General features: G+C 31.3%; 4 protein-coding genes across 4 annotated transcripts; 2 read left to right on the forward strand and 2 right to left on the reverse strand.

The window, feature by feature from the left end:
• Positions 1 to 1770: 1770 nt before the first annotated feature.
• On the reverse strand, positions 1771 to 3016 carry LOC135954551 (uncharacterized). The gene is made up of 3 exons (XM_065504740.1): positions 2615 to 3016; positions 2427 to 2552; positions 1771 to 2361 (listed from the first exon to the last, which is right to left on the reverse strand). The coding sequence occupies exons 1-3, from the start codon at positions 2954 to 2956 to the stop codon at positions 1849 to 1851; spliced, it is 981 nt and encodes a 326-aa protein (XP_065360812.1). The 5' UTR covers positions 2957 to 3016; the 3' UTR covers positions 1771 to 1848.
• Positions 3017 to 5146: 2130 nt separating this feature from the next.
• eIF3b (eukaryotic translation initiation factor 3 subunit b) lies at positions 5147 to 9002 on the forward strand. The gene is made up of 3 exons (XM_065506269.1): positions 5147 to 5355; positions 5441 to 7309; positions 8392 to 9002. Exons 1-3 carry the CDS (start codon positions 5253 to 5255, stop codon positions 8478 to 8480), a joined length of 2061 nt encoding a protein of 686 aa, XP_065362341.1. The 5' UTR covers positions 5147 to 5252; the 3' UTR covers positions 8481 to 9002.
• A 4454-nt stretch (positions 9003 to 13456) lies between these two features.
• Positions 13457 to 14423, forward strand: LOC135954763 (farnesol dehydrogenase). Its single transcript, XM_065504994.1, has 3 exons — positions 13457 to 14035; positions 14100 to 14240; positions 14309 to 14423. The coding sequence occupies exons 1-3, from the start codon at positions 13457 to 13459 to the stop codon at positions 14348 to 14350; spliced, it is 762 nt and encodes a 253-aa protein (XP_065361066.1). The 3' UTR covers positions 14351 to 14423.
• A 396-nt stretch (positions 14424 to 14819) lies between these two features.
• Positions 14820 to 17450, reverse strand: Mcm7 (minichromosome maintenance 7). Its single transcript, XM_065504117.1, has 5 exons — positions 17265 to 17450; positions 16822 to 17191; positions 16258 to 16759; positions 15121 to 16178; positions 14820 to 15059 (listed from the first exon to the last, which is right to left on the reverse strand). Exons 1-5 carry the CDS (start codon positions 17293 to 17295, stop codon positions 14858 to 14860), a joined length of 2163 nt encoding a protein of 720 aa, XP_065360189.1. The 5' UTR covers positions 17296 to 17450; the 3' UTR covers positions 14820 to 14857.
• Between the last annotated feature and the right edge of the window lie 1106 nt (positions 17451 to 18556).

The raw sequence follows: 18556 nt of genomic DNA on the forward strand, positions 1-18556 counted from the left end.
AACTTAGAACATTTTATTATTTGCAATTAAAAAATAAAAAAATGTTACATAATTTTTCTTTACAAAACTTTAAAAATAGTAAATTGACAAAAACTAAAATTACAAATTTTATTTATAATTATGATTTTATTAAAATTATTAAATGTTATTTTGAAAGTGTAATTTTTTTTAGCAAAATTACTGAGCATTTCTATTCCTTGTATTGAAACGTTATTTAAAATCTATTATTTTACAAATTAATGTTATTTAGTGACTGCTTTTAAATTGTTTATTAAAATTTCATATGATATATATGATATCATTTTGTAAAACGAAATGATAAATGGTTAGGTCTATGGATACAAATTATGATATCAAAAAAGTTCTCCATATTTATAAAATTTTGGATTTTTAATATATTAAGGTCAGAGCTTCAAATGAATTAATTCAATTTGAGTTTAATACACATAAAATCTTAATTCTAAATTAAGAAATATCAGCCATTCATTACATAAATCTATATCCAAAGTCGAATTCTTTAGCTTCATTCAAAAGCTATTATATTAATAGAATTCTTTCATCGTTGAATTAATTCATAACAGTTTTATTCAATCTTTGAATCATTAAATTTTATCAATTCAAATGTAATAAAAATTTAATGAAAATATTTTTTCTTCATTCAGTTTTGTTTAGCTTTTAATCTTTTACAAAATTAATTGAAAAAACTTGTTTTAAAGCCTTTTAGTAAACCATTTGAATGGACGAAAAATTTAATCATTCAATAAATTTTATGAAGCTTTTTTGAAATGGATTTGAAATAAAGGAATGAATTCAAAACGTTTGTGCTGAATGGTTTAGTGGCATTGTTAAAATGATATATTTAATTTGATTTTGAAAATTGAATCAATTCTTTCGAATTTCCAACACTATCACAAAATACAAAAATATAAAGCAATTTTGTGGATATTATATGAAAGTTTTTAAATAATTTACAAGAAATTAGCAAAAAACATTGGAAAATGTAAAATAATAACAATTCGGAAGTGGTCAAACTTATTTGACCATGTATTTCAAAGTATTTTTCAGTCAGTCGTGTAACATGTTTTATATATTTGTTCGTCTACACTAAATAACTAATTAATTATCTTTGTTTTTTTTCTATCAATTCTGTACTTACAGTTTATCTTTAAATAGTGTTTGTTTAAACAAAATTAGTCTTATATATATTTTTGAAATTGTAGCAACTTTTATAAATAAATGTTTGTGTAGTTATTGTAAATCTTTAAATGAATCCCCATCCTTTACACCTTCCCAAACTTCTTAATATAGTTTACGATATACACCAATAATTAAGTCAATGTCTATAATAAGTGCATACGTTATTATTTTTTATATCATTTGAAAACTACTTAATTTGTTTAAAAATATTTTTGATGAAAACGCATATGCATAAGTTGTGCGTAAATTATAAATAAAAAAAAAATCAATGAAAGAATTGTTTAATTTTGAAATAGATGTAGTTCAAAAAGCAGTGGTAAGTAAAATCGAGTTGCTTTGTAAAAGGAGATGTTATCTTAATGTTGAACCTTCACTCTTCTGAATTCGAAAATATTTGGTATATGTAAATGTTTCCCATGGCCATTGGGTTTATAAATAAGTCCAGTAAAAAGTTTTTCGATATTTTTATTCTCAGAAAAAATCGGGTTTTATAAATACATATGTATGTAATAGATAATTAAATAAAACATTTTTATGATATTTTGCATTATTAATGAATAAATGAAAATATATATCATTAATAGCTTATTCCACTCAAAACACACTCGTTTCTGAATAATCATCCAAATAAATTCTCTCTCCATTTCTATGTCAGTATAGTTTTTTCCAAGGTATTATTTCCCAAGAACGCACAATATGATTGCCGAAAAGAAAATCTTTCACTTTATTCATTATATAAAACGAAATGCCAAAAAAGGAAGCAAAGTAAAGCCAAAATTGTCCCAATCTCTCCCATATGCTTAAATGATAACGAGCGCCCAATTGCAATATATCCAAATCCAACTGAATGGTTAGACCCTGTTCAGCAGGGGCTTTGCGTACATATGATTCTTGGACGTCTAGGTGAAAGAAGGCAGGATTTGATTTGACTTGATTCCACATGGATTCCGTTTGAAATTGTTGCATATTGGAAGTATTCGTATGCAGTTTTATATTACGAAAAGCAGTTTTAGTATTACGTCCTGGAAATGGACAGGTAAATTCTACATATTGTTTAAGCATTAGTTCAGCACGTAGTATAATGACACCGCTGGTTAGCTGGGAAGCCGTAGGTAAGTCAATATGATGAATTAGCAATGCAGGTGGAGACAATTTGCACTTGTGCTGGAAAAGCAGATTAAATTAAATGTGTAATAAAGTAAATGTTTAAACTGTTTAACTGAGCTTACTTTTAAAGTGGCCTCAAAAAATAAAGCTAAATCAAAAGCGATGAGTTTGTGGTTTAAAGTTTCCATATGTTGCACAAAATGTACACGATCTACATTGCCATCGTAATCCAAATCATCCGTCCAATACTTAAAAAATCAAAAATAAGTTTTACAATTACATAATAATTATTATGTATTTCTATACTCACCTTAATTCCATCACATTTATCATTGTTATCATTTGTTAAGGCATTATTTAAATTTGGAAATGTACTGCATGCAAACACATCACTCTGCTTTCCTGATTTTTGATTTTCGCTCCCCAATGTTTCTCCCAAAAATATGGAATGATATTTAAAATGCACTTGTGGTTGTTCGTATAAAACACGAGACTCTGCTATGCCTGAATATGGACTCAGCAATGATACCAAGAGCACTGGTATCATTACGGACAGGACCAAAAATGTTAACACAAGTAGAGTGGCCGCCGAACAAATCGCATTTTTATAAATAATGGCTGTATTCGTGGCATGTAGTGGTACAAATTTCATATTAATTTATTAATTAATAATTGTAATAAATTATTTTATTGAAATTTTAGTAATTGATGTGAAAAAGACGTTTTAGCTTAGGTGTTTACAATAATTGTTACCATAGGCACAAATTAGAAACCATAGTTACCGCAGGTAATTATATTACATACTAAAAATTTATGAATAAAACCACTAATTATAATGTGACAGGTGTTTTATTTAAAATAACAAAAAACGTTACTAAAGGATGTCTTTTGTTAAAGCAAAAATACTTTTAATGCAATAAATAGTGATCGCATATTACACAGCAGTTACAGACCAATAAGCCTACTCAGACCTATTGATAAAATATTTGAGAAACTAATCCTATTTAGAATGAATGATAGATAGAATTATTTAACAAGCGATCGCAGCTCAACTCCTAAAACAAAATCATTATTAAAAAACTGTTATTAAACCCATTTTGCTCTACGTTTAGCGTAAACAGCTAAAAAACATTTATTAAAAAGATTCAAGTTATACAACTAGGCTCTAAAAATTATCTACAAATTGACACGTTTGTACCGAACCTGGGATTTCCATATAAGGAAAATTATAGACACACAGAATCTTGAATTTTTAAATAGAATTCTGAGAATGAATTGATGATAGAAAATCTGCAGAAATTAAACAATTATGTGTTTGTGAAAGAATGTGGTACAATTTTAATTTTAAATAAAAAGTTTTGAAGTTTTTCTCTCTCACTTTAATTCACATAGTACATAAGGGAAGTTTTTGGGCGTCTTTAAATTCATCAACAATTCATATAATCGCCGTGGTTTTTTCGAACTTCCAGTTTAACGGCAATAACATCTTCTGTTAACTTTATTAAAGTCCGGTTATTATCTTCTTTTAGCTCCTTTACATCTTCTTTTAAACCAACAACTTCAGTTTTTAAGGATACTATTTCATTGCGCAATTCAATTAATACGCTTAGAATGCTATCGGATTGGGAGACGTTCACATTTTGCGCTGAAAATAATATTTTTTGCATAAAGATGAAAACTATAACTAATCAATGTTTTACTTACATGTTATTTTATTTGATGGTGTATATTGGAAATCTTCCGAGACAAAAATATTGTTTTGCGACATTGCTGATGTGTGATTTAATTCCACTTTTTATTATTTAATTTATTCACCTTATCAAATATTTATTCTTTTACAATTTAGTTAAACGATGTTAACACCTCGATATAACTTTTATAAATAGACAATAATTGAACATTTACTTAACAATACGCAAAAAGTATCCCGTTATACATACTTAAAACAAGCAGTATTTAATCATCTATATGCGCAAAATATGATCATAAAACTCAAAAAAATAATCACATTTCAAACCCCTGCATTATCTGTTTGCGATCAAGCAGTTTTCAATCTTCTAGATGCTCAAATTATGATCATAAATAACGGACATACATTTTAAACGCTTGGGTGATCAATTTTCGATTGCTATACAATTCGTTGTATTTTAAAAACAAACACTTTTTAATCATAAGCGCGATTAATTTTTGAGTCCTTTTTTTAACCGTGTAAGTGATTAATAAGTTTTTGATCACCAAAAGTACTCGAAAAAGACTCGGTTTGGTGATTTTTGAAAAAAAAAAAAAACAATCTTCCAAATGTTATGTGGGTTGTCAAGGCTAATTCATAAATGGTGGTAGCAGTTCTACAGAAACAACAAATGGTGTTACCAAATGTCAAAAAAACAGAAATGAAATATCACATATACGAAAGAAAAATTGGGGGCTTAACTTATTTATGTAAAAATAAATATTTTGTTAAGAAGCTTAGAATATGTATTGAAATATAAAAAGCTTTGACAGACGCTAGAACCAAATAATCGAAAAAAAGTAATCAGCTGTTTGGCTGACACCATCTTGCATGAATTCGTCTTGGTACTGGTATGTGAGAAGTTGTTGTTGTAGAAACAAATTAGAGGTTCCTCTCTTGTTATTCTTTGTTTTCTACATTTGTTGGTTATTATTTTCTACAGGTATTCGTAAATTCGTAGTAAACAAATTTCTAATAGAATGGCAATACTGTTGCTTTTTGATTACCTTGAATCTGGCAGCATTACATTTTACAACTTTTTCCAACTCTTCTCAAACTAGTTCCGGTTATTGTATGCATATTTTTTTGACATTTCTTTCAACATACAGTTTGAGACTCCTTTACTTTTGACGTGACAACTGGCGTGGCGTTCGTTTTCTCAATTTCTTTGCAAATTTTTACATTTTAATAGCAAAAAGCGAGGAAAACTATTACAAATATGGCTAAAAAGAAAAATGAAGAGTCGACCAATGATCAGGACTTTGAAGAGGAGCCGAATTTCGAAGATCCCGAGGGATTTGTAGATGATATTAGTGACGATGGTGAGTGTAGCAAAAAACATAACCTTAAAATCCATTCGCAATTGTGTAGTGAATATTAATCATGATTATTATTGGTTTTTTGCAGAATTGTTGGCCGACAAGTTGGAACAACGTCCATCTGAAGCTGATGGAGTTGAAAATGTTGTGGTTGTGGATAATATACCCAAAGTTGAGCCATCACGTTTGGAAAAATTGAAAATGGTTATTAGCAAGTTGTTCTCCAGTTTTGGCGAAATTGTTAACTCTGTATATCCCGTTGATGAGGAGGGCAAGACTAAGGGTTTTGCTTTCATGGAATTCAAAAACTCCCAACAGGCCGAAGAGGCTGTAAAGAATTTAAACAATCATCGTTTGGATAAAAACCATACATTTGCTGTGAATTTGTTTACCGATTTCCAGAAGTACGACAATATTCCCGAGAAATGGGAACCCCCAGTTCCTCAGCCCTTCAAGATGCAAAACGATTTATACAGTTTCCTTATGGATCCTGATGCATACGACCAATATTGTGTGGCTGCTGAAAGTTCGCCCAACAGTGTACAAGTGGCTTTCTGGCAAAATACTCTACCCGAACCTAATGAATTGGAATCCCGCGAAAACTTTACCGACACCTTTGTTAAATGGTCTCCTTTGGGTACATATGTGGTAACTTTCCACAAACCTGGTGTTGCCATCTGGGGCGGTAGCAAGTTTACACGTATTCAACGTTTCCCCCACCCTGGCACACAATTTGTTGAGTTCTCTCCCTGCGAAAATTATTTGGTTACCTATGGTCCCACTCCCACTGGCCAGAAGGTTGTTATCTGGGATATACGTTCTGGCGCTGAAAAGCGTTCCTTTGTAGCCGACGGTGTATCAATGTTCTCCATGTTCCGTTGGTCTCACGATGACAAATATGTTGCACGTTTGGGTGACAATTCCATACACATCTACGAAACCCCATCTTTCTACCTGCTCGACTTGAAGTCTATCAAGGTTCCCGGAATTCGTGCTTTCTCCTGGTCACCAACTGACAATGTTATTGCTTACTGGGTAGAGGAACAAAATCAAATTCCCGCACGTGTCACCCTGCTCGAAATTCCCAAGAAACGCGAAATCCGTAATAAGAATCTTTTCCATGTCGCTGATTGTAAATTGCACTGGCAGAAATCTGGTGATTATTTGTGCGTGAAAGTAGACCGTTATTCAAAATTGAAGAAGGATAAAAAGGATTCAGATGTTAAATTCTTGGGTATGTTCTACAATTTCGAAATCTTCCACATGCGTGAAAAGGAGGTGCCTGTTGATTCCGTAGAGATCAGAGAGTTGATCTTGGCCTTTGCCTGGGAACCCGTCGGCAACAAGTTTGCCATCATCCATGGCGAAACCAACAACTCTAATGTCAGTTACTACGAGGTCAACAATGGTGTCAAGCCCACATTGGTGAAAAAACTGGAAAAGAAATCATGCACTCATCTCTTCTGGTCGCCCAGAGGTCAATTCATTGTTATGGCCAATTTGACCACCGGCACCTTTGAATTCGTTGATACCAACAACAACTTCCTCATCACCGCTTCACCCGATCATTTCCGTGCCTCGGAGGTGGAATGGGATCCTACTGGTCGTTATGTTGTTACCGGCGTCTCTTCCTGGAAGGTTAAAGAAGATACTGGCTTTAACATGTACACCTTCCAAGGTCGCATTATTCGCCGCAACATTCTCAAGAGTTTCGTACAGTTCTTGTGGCGTCCTCGACCAGCCACTCTACTCAGCGATGAGGAAATCAAGGAGATTAGGAAGAATTTGAAGAAATACTACTTCATATTCGAACAAAAGGATCGCATGCGTATGACTCGTGCCTCCAAGGAATTGCTAGAGAAACGTTCACAACTGCGCAATCAATTTACCGAATACCGTACTAAGCGCGAAGCTGAATGGAAGGAACAGAAAGCAAGACGTATGCAGCTCAGAAATCGTAAGTTTTTATTTGTTAATATATATAAAATTTGGGGTGTTGCCTTTTGAATAAGTAGTTTGAAATTTAATATCGAATGGTGTTGCGAAAGGTTTCTTTTTTAATGTGGCGGAAAAATAATTAGTAAACAAAGAAGCTTAATATGATGCAAAAAGTGTATTGTGAAGGGACGACCTAGGGGAGATTAAATTCTCCCCTAATGATTTCTATTGTTTACAAATGTTTGGTGTTGAAAATGGGCAAAATCGGCCAAATGCACAAGTAAGAGTCATATATTCGGCTGTATCGAATCTTAAATGCCCTTAACCTAAGCAAACTTTAAGATAAATATTGAAAACAATTTTTTTGTGAAACAAAATTTTGGAGAAAGAATCATTTTGGTGAAAATATGTACGCATGTCTGTTGAAAACAATTTTTCGAAGTCCCCAATTAAATTACATAAAGGATTGATATTGAATATAGTCGTGGTTGGGGTTCTATTAAAAAACCACTACTTCCTCTATCAACAAAAAATTTCTTTTCGCCAACAAATATTTTTCACTCAAATTTTTTCAACAATAAATTTAAAGCTGTTGAAAACAATTTTTAGAAGCCCCCAATTAACTTATATAAAGGATTGATATTGAGTATAGTCTTGGTTGGGGTTCTATTAAAAAAACACGACTTCCTCTATCACCAAAAAATTTCTATTCGCCAACAAATATTTTTCACACAAATTTTTTCCACCAGAGAAAATCGACCCACAATGACTGAGGTGACTGGACAATTTTTTTAACAAAATATTTTTTCGCCATAAATTATTCTTTCACCATATATTATTCTATTACAAAAAATTGTTTGCAATATTTATCTGGTGAAGGGCATATATACAGTTCTGCACAGCCGAATATTAAGGTGAATAACCGAGCTCTCATATTAAGTCATATATATATATATTTTTGCTTAATTTTGAAACGAAATCCTTAAAAGCAGTCTACACTTGTCCAATATTCTAGAATATATAATCTATTATAATTATTTATATAAAAATCAATAAAAATACTTATTTTATTAATTGCAATTTTTTTCAATTTTCTTTCAGATTTCGATACAGATAGTTTGGATACCGAAGAAGTTGATGAAGAAATTATTGAATTTTTGGTCAAAGAAGAAACAACCGTACTCGAGTAGTTCTATTAAGTGTTAAGCATCTTTGTCCTAATTATAAACAATAGTTGTATTTAAACAGCAAAACATAATCCGCAAACATTCAGTTGATCACATAATAAAACGACAAATTTACTTGCTTTTGCTGCTGTTAGTTTATGGATGAATGATTGAAATAAAATCATATTTAAATCAATCAATAAACTACCATCAAAATTAAAAAAAAAGATTATTATATACATATATGTATTCATAAAAAAGCAAGTGTCGTACAAGTATATAAAATAATAAAATAAAAACAACAACAACCAACAATAACAGTGTATTTTATTAAAAAAAAAAATAAGTTCATAAAATCTAAACATAATTTTTTGTATTTATAAAATTAATTAAAATATATAAATTAGTATAAAAAAAAGAAAAACAAACATAATTTTAATTATCCTTAAATACAAACAAATGCATATATACATTCTTATGTCCCTAGAAAGAACAACAAAATTAAAACCAATAAAAATACACTGGAGAAAAAAAAAACAACAACAATGATAATGTTTCTATTTATTTATAATTGATAATGCAGGTGTGTGGACTTTTAATAATGGATGGTAGTTAGTGATAACAGAAGCATACCAGTTATTACTAATAATGTTTTTGTATTGAACACATATCCGAAAATTATTTGGCAATTTCACTCCCTCTCTCTAGGGAGATACTAACCTAAATAGGTGAGTCGTTATTTTATGTTTCAATAATAATAGATAAGCACAACTTACTATGTTCATTATATTATTTAGTGTAGTTATGATTTTTAGCCATTCAACTTGTCATTTGGTTTGCTGCTAAGAAGGATTTTACAAAAAACAAATTGTTTATGTATTAGATTTATTAGTCAAACAATTGGTGCTGTATTATTTTGAAACAATTGTGTTAATTTTTGTTAAAGATCTACAAAATGTTTGCCAAAACTAAAGAATCTTTTCATCGTTTTGTACGCTATATCAAGTGGTTGCACATGCTCTACGAATTAAACACTTATCTGTCCATGTGTGAACCTTGGGAAAAAGTATTTTTAAGTGAGTATATGAGAAAAAGTACCGGAAAATAGCAATGAAGTGTTAAATATGTGAAAGTGATTTCGATTCAAATTCTACGAAGTTAATAAGATAGGGCAGTATTACGCAAAAATAAATTGTGACCACTAGAGAGTAGCAATTTGTATGGGAAACATATTTATTTTATTTATTATTTCAATAACCTATCCGATTTAGGAGGTAATTTTAGTATGGTTCGGATTTATATGCAAATGCATTTTTTTTCCACGTAGACAAAGAATTTTTCTATCCGAATTACACATTTTGCTTATTATCCCAATTTTGTTGTCGTCGATGAAAAATTAATGATTTTGACAAAAAGTTTTTTGACGAAATTTTTATAAAATAGTCTACAAAATGTTCATATGTACGTATTAATGGTCTGAATCCGGGCACACTTAGAAAGGTGACTGCGATGAAACAACTGATTATTTTTTTTATTCAGTTTGAATTGTCAATTCACTTGTGGTTGTTGTGGCGAAAAATACAACAAACCCAAAAGCAAAAACAACAACAGGCAACTTTGACAGTTCACCTACTTTTTAACAAAAACAAAGTACCTGTTGTTTTTGTATTGTTGTAGTGATGCAGTCACATTTCTAAGTGTGCCCTGGTCTGAATATTAAAAACTGATTTTTTTATATTAATATCTTCTGAATTTCTCTATCAGCAATTGAAAATTAAAATTTCAAAATATTTGGTTTCAAGAAAAGTTTAGAGATTTTTTTTATAGTATCAAACATTTATTAAATGTAGCATAAATATTCATAATTTTTTCGTTGTAATTTCTATCTATAAATTAGGTAATTTGTATAGGTTTCTTAAAAAAAATATATATAAATTAATAATTTGATTTTTTGAAACATATTTTCCAATAATAAATGCCTGAAAATCCGGCCCTTGTCATTAGTAAGAGCAATTGAAGGTGAGGGTTTATAACCTACTTCAAGAAAGGAAATTCAATTCTTACAATTTGGAATTTTAATGTTTTTTTTATTTAACTGTTGATGATTTTATGTTAACAATATTTGAAAGAATAAGATTACAAAAAATGTATTAAAGTTATTCTCTTGAATTTTAATAACTCTTTATGTATCGAATTAATTTTCAATGATAGATTCCATTAAAACTACTAGAGTTTGAACGTAATCGTTTTTCTAAGGCCGAAGCAGAGCCTAATAATCAGCCTAATCCTTGGATTTTATATATCATACATTATTCAAACCTTGTTTCTCCTTTAAAATTCACTAATCTATATTTTTATTTACATATTTATAAAAGATTCGGTATTTTATAGTGTAACAGTTCTAGAGAAGTCGAATATCTTTTGCTGCGAATTATTTTTTGGAGTTTGTTATTTAGTTAGGAGCTTTTATTAACTATATAAGGCTAAAGGTTAAGACGAATAAACGTCCAATTATTGTGGTTGTCACAGTTCCACTGTTATTTTCTGAAAAGCATTCTGTAGTTGTGCCACCTAAGTTGGTTTCATGGAATAATTAAATAGATGCAGAGTATTGTGAGACAGCCAGAAAATCGTTTCAAAGTGCCTTGAACAATTCGGTCACGGCTTCAGTTAAGAATAGAGCCCCAACCAGATCTTTAGCCTCTGACAATTAGATATAACAGGGCTTTTTTCCAGCATCGGCTGATATCGCTGTCGCTCAGTTAACAGTCATTGCACGAACGAGACTTGTGTCGTTTTCTACCCGAGCTGCAATTATCGTGGGAACATATCATATCTCTGTTTTTGTTAGTAGCGCCATCAATAAAGATTATAACAAATTTGTCAACAAATAATCTACTGAATTTAGAATGGGTATAGTTTTTGTATGGAAATATTGTTTTATAAACCGTTTATAAATTTAAAAATTGATTATGAATAAGGCATCTAGTCTTTTAAAAATAGGATCTATTTATAACCCTGCTATAAATAGATTAAGATCTAATTTCCCTGGAAATAAACTAATATTTTCATTTACAATGACAATGTGGTTATCAAATGAAAGGCAAAAACCTTTCCAATGACTTATATAATCAGTCCAATTAAGAATAAAAATTCCCCGGGAGTTTTTTCCCTTTTCTCATATTTCCTATTCAAATTCAATGGGAAAAAATCCCGGGGAATTTTTTATTCATAATTGGGCTGAATGTCATTCAAACCAACATTAAATCAAAATCGGGAAAAATATTTTTAATATTTTTTGATATTGAGAAAAAAATGTCCACTACGACTTCAAAAAATTCATTTTCGAGGCGCCCAAATTCAAGAAAAAGTAAAAAAATTGACTTTTATTTTTAAGGTTTTTTAGTAGGTAATAATTCATTCCTTTGAGAATTAATTCCTTATTGAACCATTAAAATTATCTGTAATTCATATCCATTACAAAATAACTTTAAAAATTTGTGAAACATTTTTAGTCTGGTACTTGGCCATCTAATTTTACTACAATTTTGGGTTTCCTCAAATTTTGAAGAATTTTATATGGCTTCTAATTCCAAAAAAATATTTTTTAATTTATCTCAATTTCATATAGAATTTCTTATTTATAAATATGTAGTAGAAAATTATGAGATAACAGTACAAAATATTATTCATATAAAATAATTTTATACGAATGACTCAAATTCTTTAATACACAAAACTTTGTTGTACATAAAAGTGTCCAAAGTACATAAATTACCACAAATCACGTCATTGACTTAAAGATCATAAAACATGTACCTACTATTAGTTGATGAATAATTTTTTTAATTTATTATATTACTTTTACTTTTTTCAGATTGTCTGATTGTGGTGTCAATAGGTTTTATCTTCTATTCAACATTTATCTATATACCTGGCCATATCTATACATTTATACTATATTTAACGACAACGGCGACAACAATCGATACCCCTCCATTGGAATTCAGTGAGGTTGAATTATTATAACACTTTTATTAGAAATATTTAGTTTAAATTAATATTAATGTTATAAAATTAAGAGATTTTTTGTTGTTATACTAACAAAATATTTATTAAAAGTAATAATATTTGAATTTTATGTAAAGCATTAATTTAGGAATTATGTATTTTTAAATTGTTTTTTGTAATACAAAAGTACTACTTAATTAGAATTAGCCTTTAAAGTTGCACAATTCAATTTACATATACATTACCTTAATTGGGGGTTATAAATATTATTAAGATTGGTAAGAGTATATTTATGTTTGTCATTCCGTTTGTAATTTCCACATTTTTTATTTTCGACCTGGGGCCGAATTACCGCATTCGATATCGAATAAAATTGATCGTAATTTTCTTATTTGAGATTATGGCATTCGATATCGAGCAAGGAATTTAATACATTTTATTATAATTTTGATATCGAAATCATTTTTCGATACGATAGCTCATTCGATCACGTTATATATATATATATTGGAGTATACATAGCCATGTCTGTATGTCTGTTGAAATTAGCTTTTCGAAACCCCCAAATAACTTACAAACATGATTCATGATTGATACATCAATATATCGCCTATAGTCGTGGTTGGTTTCCTTTTTAAAAACGAAAAAATCGGCCTACAAATCGTTGCGATATACATATGCAAAAAACACGACTGACTCGAATAAAATTTGTTTGTTCACAAAATATAAGTTTCGGCATATTCGAACATAGCACTCTTACTTGTTTTGACTAAAAACTATCACGAAGGGAAATATGTATCGTTGCACTGATTGCTACTACATTTGAATCTATCCTTGGACACCCTAAATTACATACACCTTTACAAAAGTTTTCCAATTTAGATTTTCGCTTTCTTTGACCTTTTTTTACTTTAGCATTTTTTTGGCTTCTTTGAGTATATTTTTCATTAATTCACACTGCAGAAAATGTTTCAGCAATTTCATTTACTATGGAACGTTGGTCAAATAAAGTGGCTGTAATCAGCGGTGCTAGTGCCGGTATAGGAGCAGCCTGTTGCAAGGCTCTAGTAACATCCGGTATGCTTGTTGTTGGCTTGGCCAGAAGACAAGAACTTATTCTAAAACTTAAAGATGAATTACCGGAAAAATTTCGTAAAAATCTACATGCAATACGCTGTGACATTACCCAAGAGGATCAAGTAGCACAGGCCTTCGACTGGACACAAAAACAATTGGGTGGCTGTGATGTGCTGATAAATAATGCCGGCATCATAGCAACGACACAATTATCTCAGCGCAATAATACCAAGGAAATACGTCAAACAATTGATACAAATCTTTTGGGCACGGTTTTCTGTACTCGCGAGGCATTTCACTCCATGTGCTCGCAAAAGAATGGTAATGGTCATATAGTGATTGTTAATAGTGTGGCTGGTCATCAGGTGCCGAATTTGGGTCCAGCTTTGCCTTCTCTCAACGTATATCCAGCCACAAAGTTTGCTTTGAAGGCCATGAATGAAATATATCGTCAAGAATTTCAGCGTCATAAGACACAAGTTAGAGTTACTGTAGGTATTGAAGCTACGTTGGATGTTTTTAAATATTAAAATTGTATAATGTTGGATTTTCTAGACCATAAGTCCGGGTATAGTTGATACTGATATTTTACCTACTGATATATTAACTGTGGTTAAAGCCTCCCTACCCATGTTAAAATCTGCTGATGTGGCCGATGCTGTTGTGTGGGCTTTGGGTACACCACCAAATGTACAGGTAACTAATGGGAGGAATTTGAGTTTTAAATCAGATGCGTTAAATTAAATGTTTGTTAATTTTTTAAGGTTCATAACATCACTATTAAGCCAATGGGAGAACAATTTTAAAAATGAGTGCTGACTTCTTTGGAAATATAAAATCACAGATTATTATATTGGAAAATTAACTTAAGTTACGGTCAAGTTGTTTAAATATTTTTCAAAATAAACGTTACTATTTCAAGATCACGTATAAAATATAGAACTGCTTAATGATTTGGTAGAGTTAATTTTAGTTCACTAGTTCTCATATTATTTTCGAATAGCTATGGGACCTAGAAGAAAATTAATTCAATTACTTTGAATTATTCAAGAATTCTTCTCTATTCAGGAGCAAAACGAGACCAAGTAGTACCTTGTAGAAATTTTGTGTTTCCTACCATCTATAAAAATCTCATTAAAATATGAAAAAATCATCAACTTTTTATTAAGTAAACATTAAATTTATTGTAAAAAATATTAAACTTTGTTCTTTTTATCAGCACTTAAACATAGATAAAGTTTTGTGAAAATAATAAAATATGAAATTAAGCAGTGCTTTCTTCTGCTGCCATCAATCAATATTTGAAGATTATTTTACATAAAAGTAATTTTCGTACGAGCCATATTAACTTGCCATACATTAAGCTCTTCATAATCTTCAATGCATTTGTCAACTTGATCGGGTTTAAAACCTTTGGTCGTACAACGGTCCATAACATCGGCAATTTTAACCGTAGTACTACTGCCCGCCAATTCACGGACCACAGCAAAGATTTTGTCAGAAGTGTTAGGAATGCTGAAATAAAAAGTTATTTATAAACTATTAAAGGCCAAGTGTTTTAAAAAACAATACTTACTGTCCCTTTTGATGTTCATGTACTTGATTGAGCGAATCTTTAGACATTTCCAAAAGTCTTAAGGCTTCTGCCACATCATCCTTTTCAACCTTGTCCGATAAACGTAGACGTGCCAAAGCTGTGGATAAACGTAAAATACCCAAAAGATTACGGGCCGAGGTAAAGGTCATATCCTTTTGATTGCGAGCTTCGCGTCTTAGTTCCACATAAGCGCCCACAATGTATTCGGTCAATTCATCGGGTATGGTGGGATTTTTACGTTTGCAAAGATTTATATAACGACGCATTAGATTCATATCGAGTGCCTTAACGCGGGTGGGTGGTTGTTTGGAATGACTGTGCACATAGGTGATATGTTTGGCTAAACGCAAATCATTTTCACGATCTGGTTTATCCTGTATCAGCCACAATAGATCGAAACGTGACAACAAAGCGGCTGGTAGCTGAATATTTTGTTCAACGGTACGACGTGGATTATAACGACCAAAAGCCGGATTAGCAGCAGCCAAAATCGATACTCTAGCATTTAAAGTGGTCATTATGCCAGCTTTAGCAATGGATATGGTCTGCTGCTCCATAACTTCGTGTATAGCGGTACGATCGACATCAGCCATTTTGTCAAATTCATCAATACAGCAAACACCCTGGTCAGCCAACACCAAAGCACCACCCTCCAAAGTCATTTCACCCGTTAGAGGATCTTTCATAACAGCAGCAGTTAAACCAACGCCCGAAGAACCTCTGCCGGTGGTATATTGGGATCGTATAGCCAAACGACTGATATAACCCAATAACTGAGATTTGGCTACACCGGGATCACCCATAAGACAGATATTTATGTTGCCACGTATCTTCATGCCATCTGGTCTCTTATCAACACCGCCCACTAACAATAACAGCATAGCCTTTTTAACATCCAAGTGGCCATATATTTCGGGTGCCAAACTGGTAGCCAAACGTTCGTAAAAATCATCTTGTGCCAATTCTGTTAATTCCTCAGGTGATAGTTCAGAATCTTTGTCAGATATTTCATCGTTTTTATTAATGCAAATAATGCGCTTTAGAGGAAATAAAAGAATAATTTGTTTATTATATATAGCTGTAAATAAAAAAAAAAGAAATTTATTCAATACTCACATAAGCTTGTAAAAATGTCTCCGACAATAGACCCTGTACCATCTGTTGGAAACCACCGCGCATTAAAGGTAAATAAACACCAGATATTAGAACATGATCACCGGGCTGAGCCTGACGTGTGACTTCACCACGACACATAATGGTCATAGTACGTGGTATATGACCTACGGGAACTTGATCGCTATGCTCTTGTATCTTAACTTCTTGAAATTTAACAAACTTAGAGCCACGAGTCTGCAAGTAAAGTCGACCGCCTGCCTTATTCACACGACAATCATCCGAGGGACATTCCGATACGGGAGTAAATGATAAAGAACTGACGGGTTGATAGGTTTCTGAACCGCAACGATCGCATGTGTAAGTGGCCACCACCATCATGGGTTTGACTTCGGTACAACGCGTAACAATACCACGCACAGTAACTAATTTACCAATATGTTCTGCCTTTACTTCACGTATGGAATTTGCCTTAACATGGGATTGGGGCTTGAAACCCACTTCACTGTAATGGACAATGATCATGAAAAATCACATGCTTATTACTATAATTTCCGTAATACTTACAATCTTTTCATTAGATCGGATGGGAAAGCGTTTCGTTGATCGTGTTGTTCCATGGGATTTCTGGTGCGTGTTTCCATAAGTAAACGATGTTCAATGTACACATCCAAGGCGTCTTTGGCATGTACTTCATGTTCCTTGTAATTGGGCAGCATTTCTGCTATAACATCACTAAACATGGCGGCATAACGCCGACAGTTACTAACAACAGCATCGGCTAAACCTTCATTAAATTCGGCCAAATGATCCAAATCTATGGATAGCAAGACCTGTTCGCGATGTGCAATTTTCACCAGTTGCTGGCCATAGACGAAAGTTTTTTTGCCTTCATCGTCTTGTTTGCAGAATTCACTAAGGAAACTTTTGATGGCTTCTATAATAAAACATAAACAATGGAATATTTAAGTATTTTTTATAACAATTTTTCGTTTTTTGATTATGTTTACCTTTATCTTGGGCATAGTCACGTCGCGCCATTTTTAATTTGCTTTTTTTTATTTAATTCACTGAAATTTTGCAATATTTGTTTTGTACTTTGGGTTTAACGCTCCGCTGTTGTTAAATGCTCGTCTTGAAATTTAATAATGTCTTTAGATTTAAATTTTATTTATAGAAACTGCATCTGCATTCCACCACCAAACACAATAGTACCACACGCTTTATTTTGTTGTATTATCGCGCCAAAAATCAAAACAAATGTTAGTTAACACAGTGTTGCATTTTCGATGTGTTATCAATTTGGAGATTTCCCCGTCAATTTTAGCGTTTTTTGTGTAAACCTTGGGAAAATTGTTTACCAGGCTAAAAAAACATATTAAATAGCAATTAGTACAAGATTTTCATTTGTATAGTAACTGTACTCATATGTATATAAATATAGTGGAATTTACCAACTTTAAGGCATTTCATTAATCAATAATTATTCCTTTTAAGAATTTTTGGATGACATTGGGAATTTATTCCAGAATATCGAAATATAAATGGTGCAGGCAACAACTGATTTTGAGACACATAAAATTATATTTTTTTCTTTGTTATCAAGTAAACTACTTTCTAGACCTATACAGCGAAGGAATTTTTGAAAATAAATGATTTTTAAAAATGTTTAAGATAATTTTTTAAATACTTTAGAGGTGTCTTACAGAATCTGCTTTGTTAGTTTACTTCCTAGTTTTTACTAGCTTTGGAAAATTCCAATACAAAAAATAGTATTTAAATGATTTGGAGATATTTTTTTAAATTATACATATTTTCTATATAATCAATATTGTGAATAACAATTCTTTTCGGTAAATTAAAATTTCGTAAGTTTATAATTAGACAAATGCAAGTATACTATGTACATATGTATGTATGCAATCCTATTTTATTACTTTTTTCCGTTAAAAATTAAATTGTAGGATTTTTTTGAATAATTAAACCGGATATTATAAAAATAAGTTGGCAACAGTCCCTTTAATTTGAAAACAACCCTGTTAAACTAAACAGGGTACAAGGCGAATTCATACAAGGTGGTGGTAGTTCTACAATAACAACAAATGGTCTTAACAAATGTCAAAAAACAAATATGTATTAAAACTAAATATAGTGTAGATAATTGAATAGTGAGGGCTTTACTTATTTATGCAAAATATAAATATTTTGTTAATTAGCTTTGAATATATAGATATTGAAGTATAAAAACAAGCTTTGACAGATGTTAGAACCAAACAAGCGAAAAAAGAGTAATCAGCTGATT

This window comes from Calliphora vicina, chromosome 3 (genome assembly GCF_958450345.1).
Source record: "Calliphora vicina chromosome 3, idCalVici1.1, whole genome shotgun sequence".
In the NCBI taxonomy this organism is placed as follows: Eukaryota; Metazoa; Arthropoda; class Insecta; order Diptera; family Calliphoridae; genus Calliphora; species Calliphora vicina.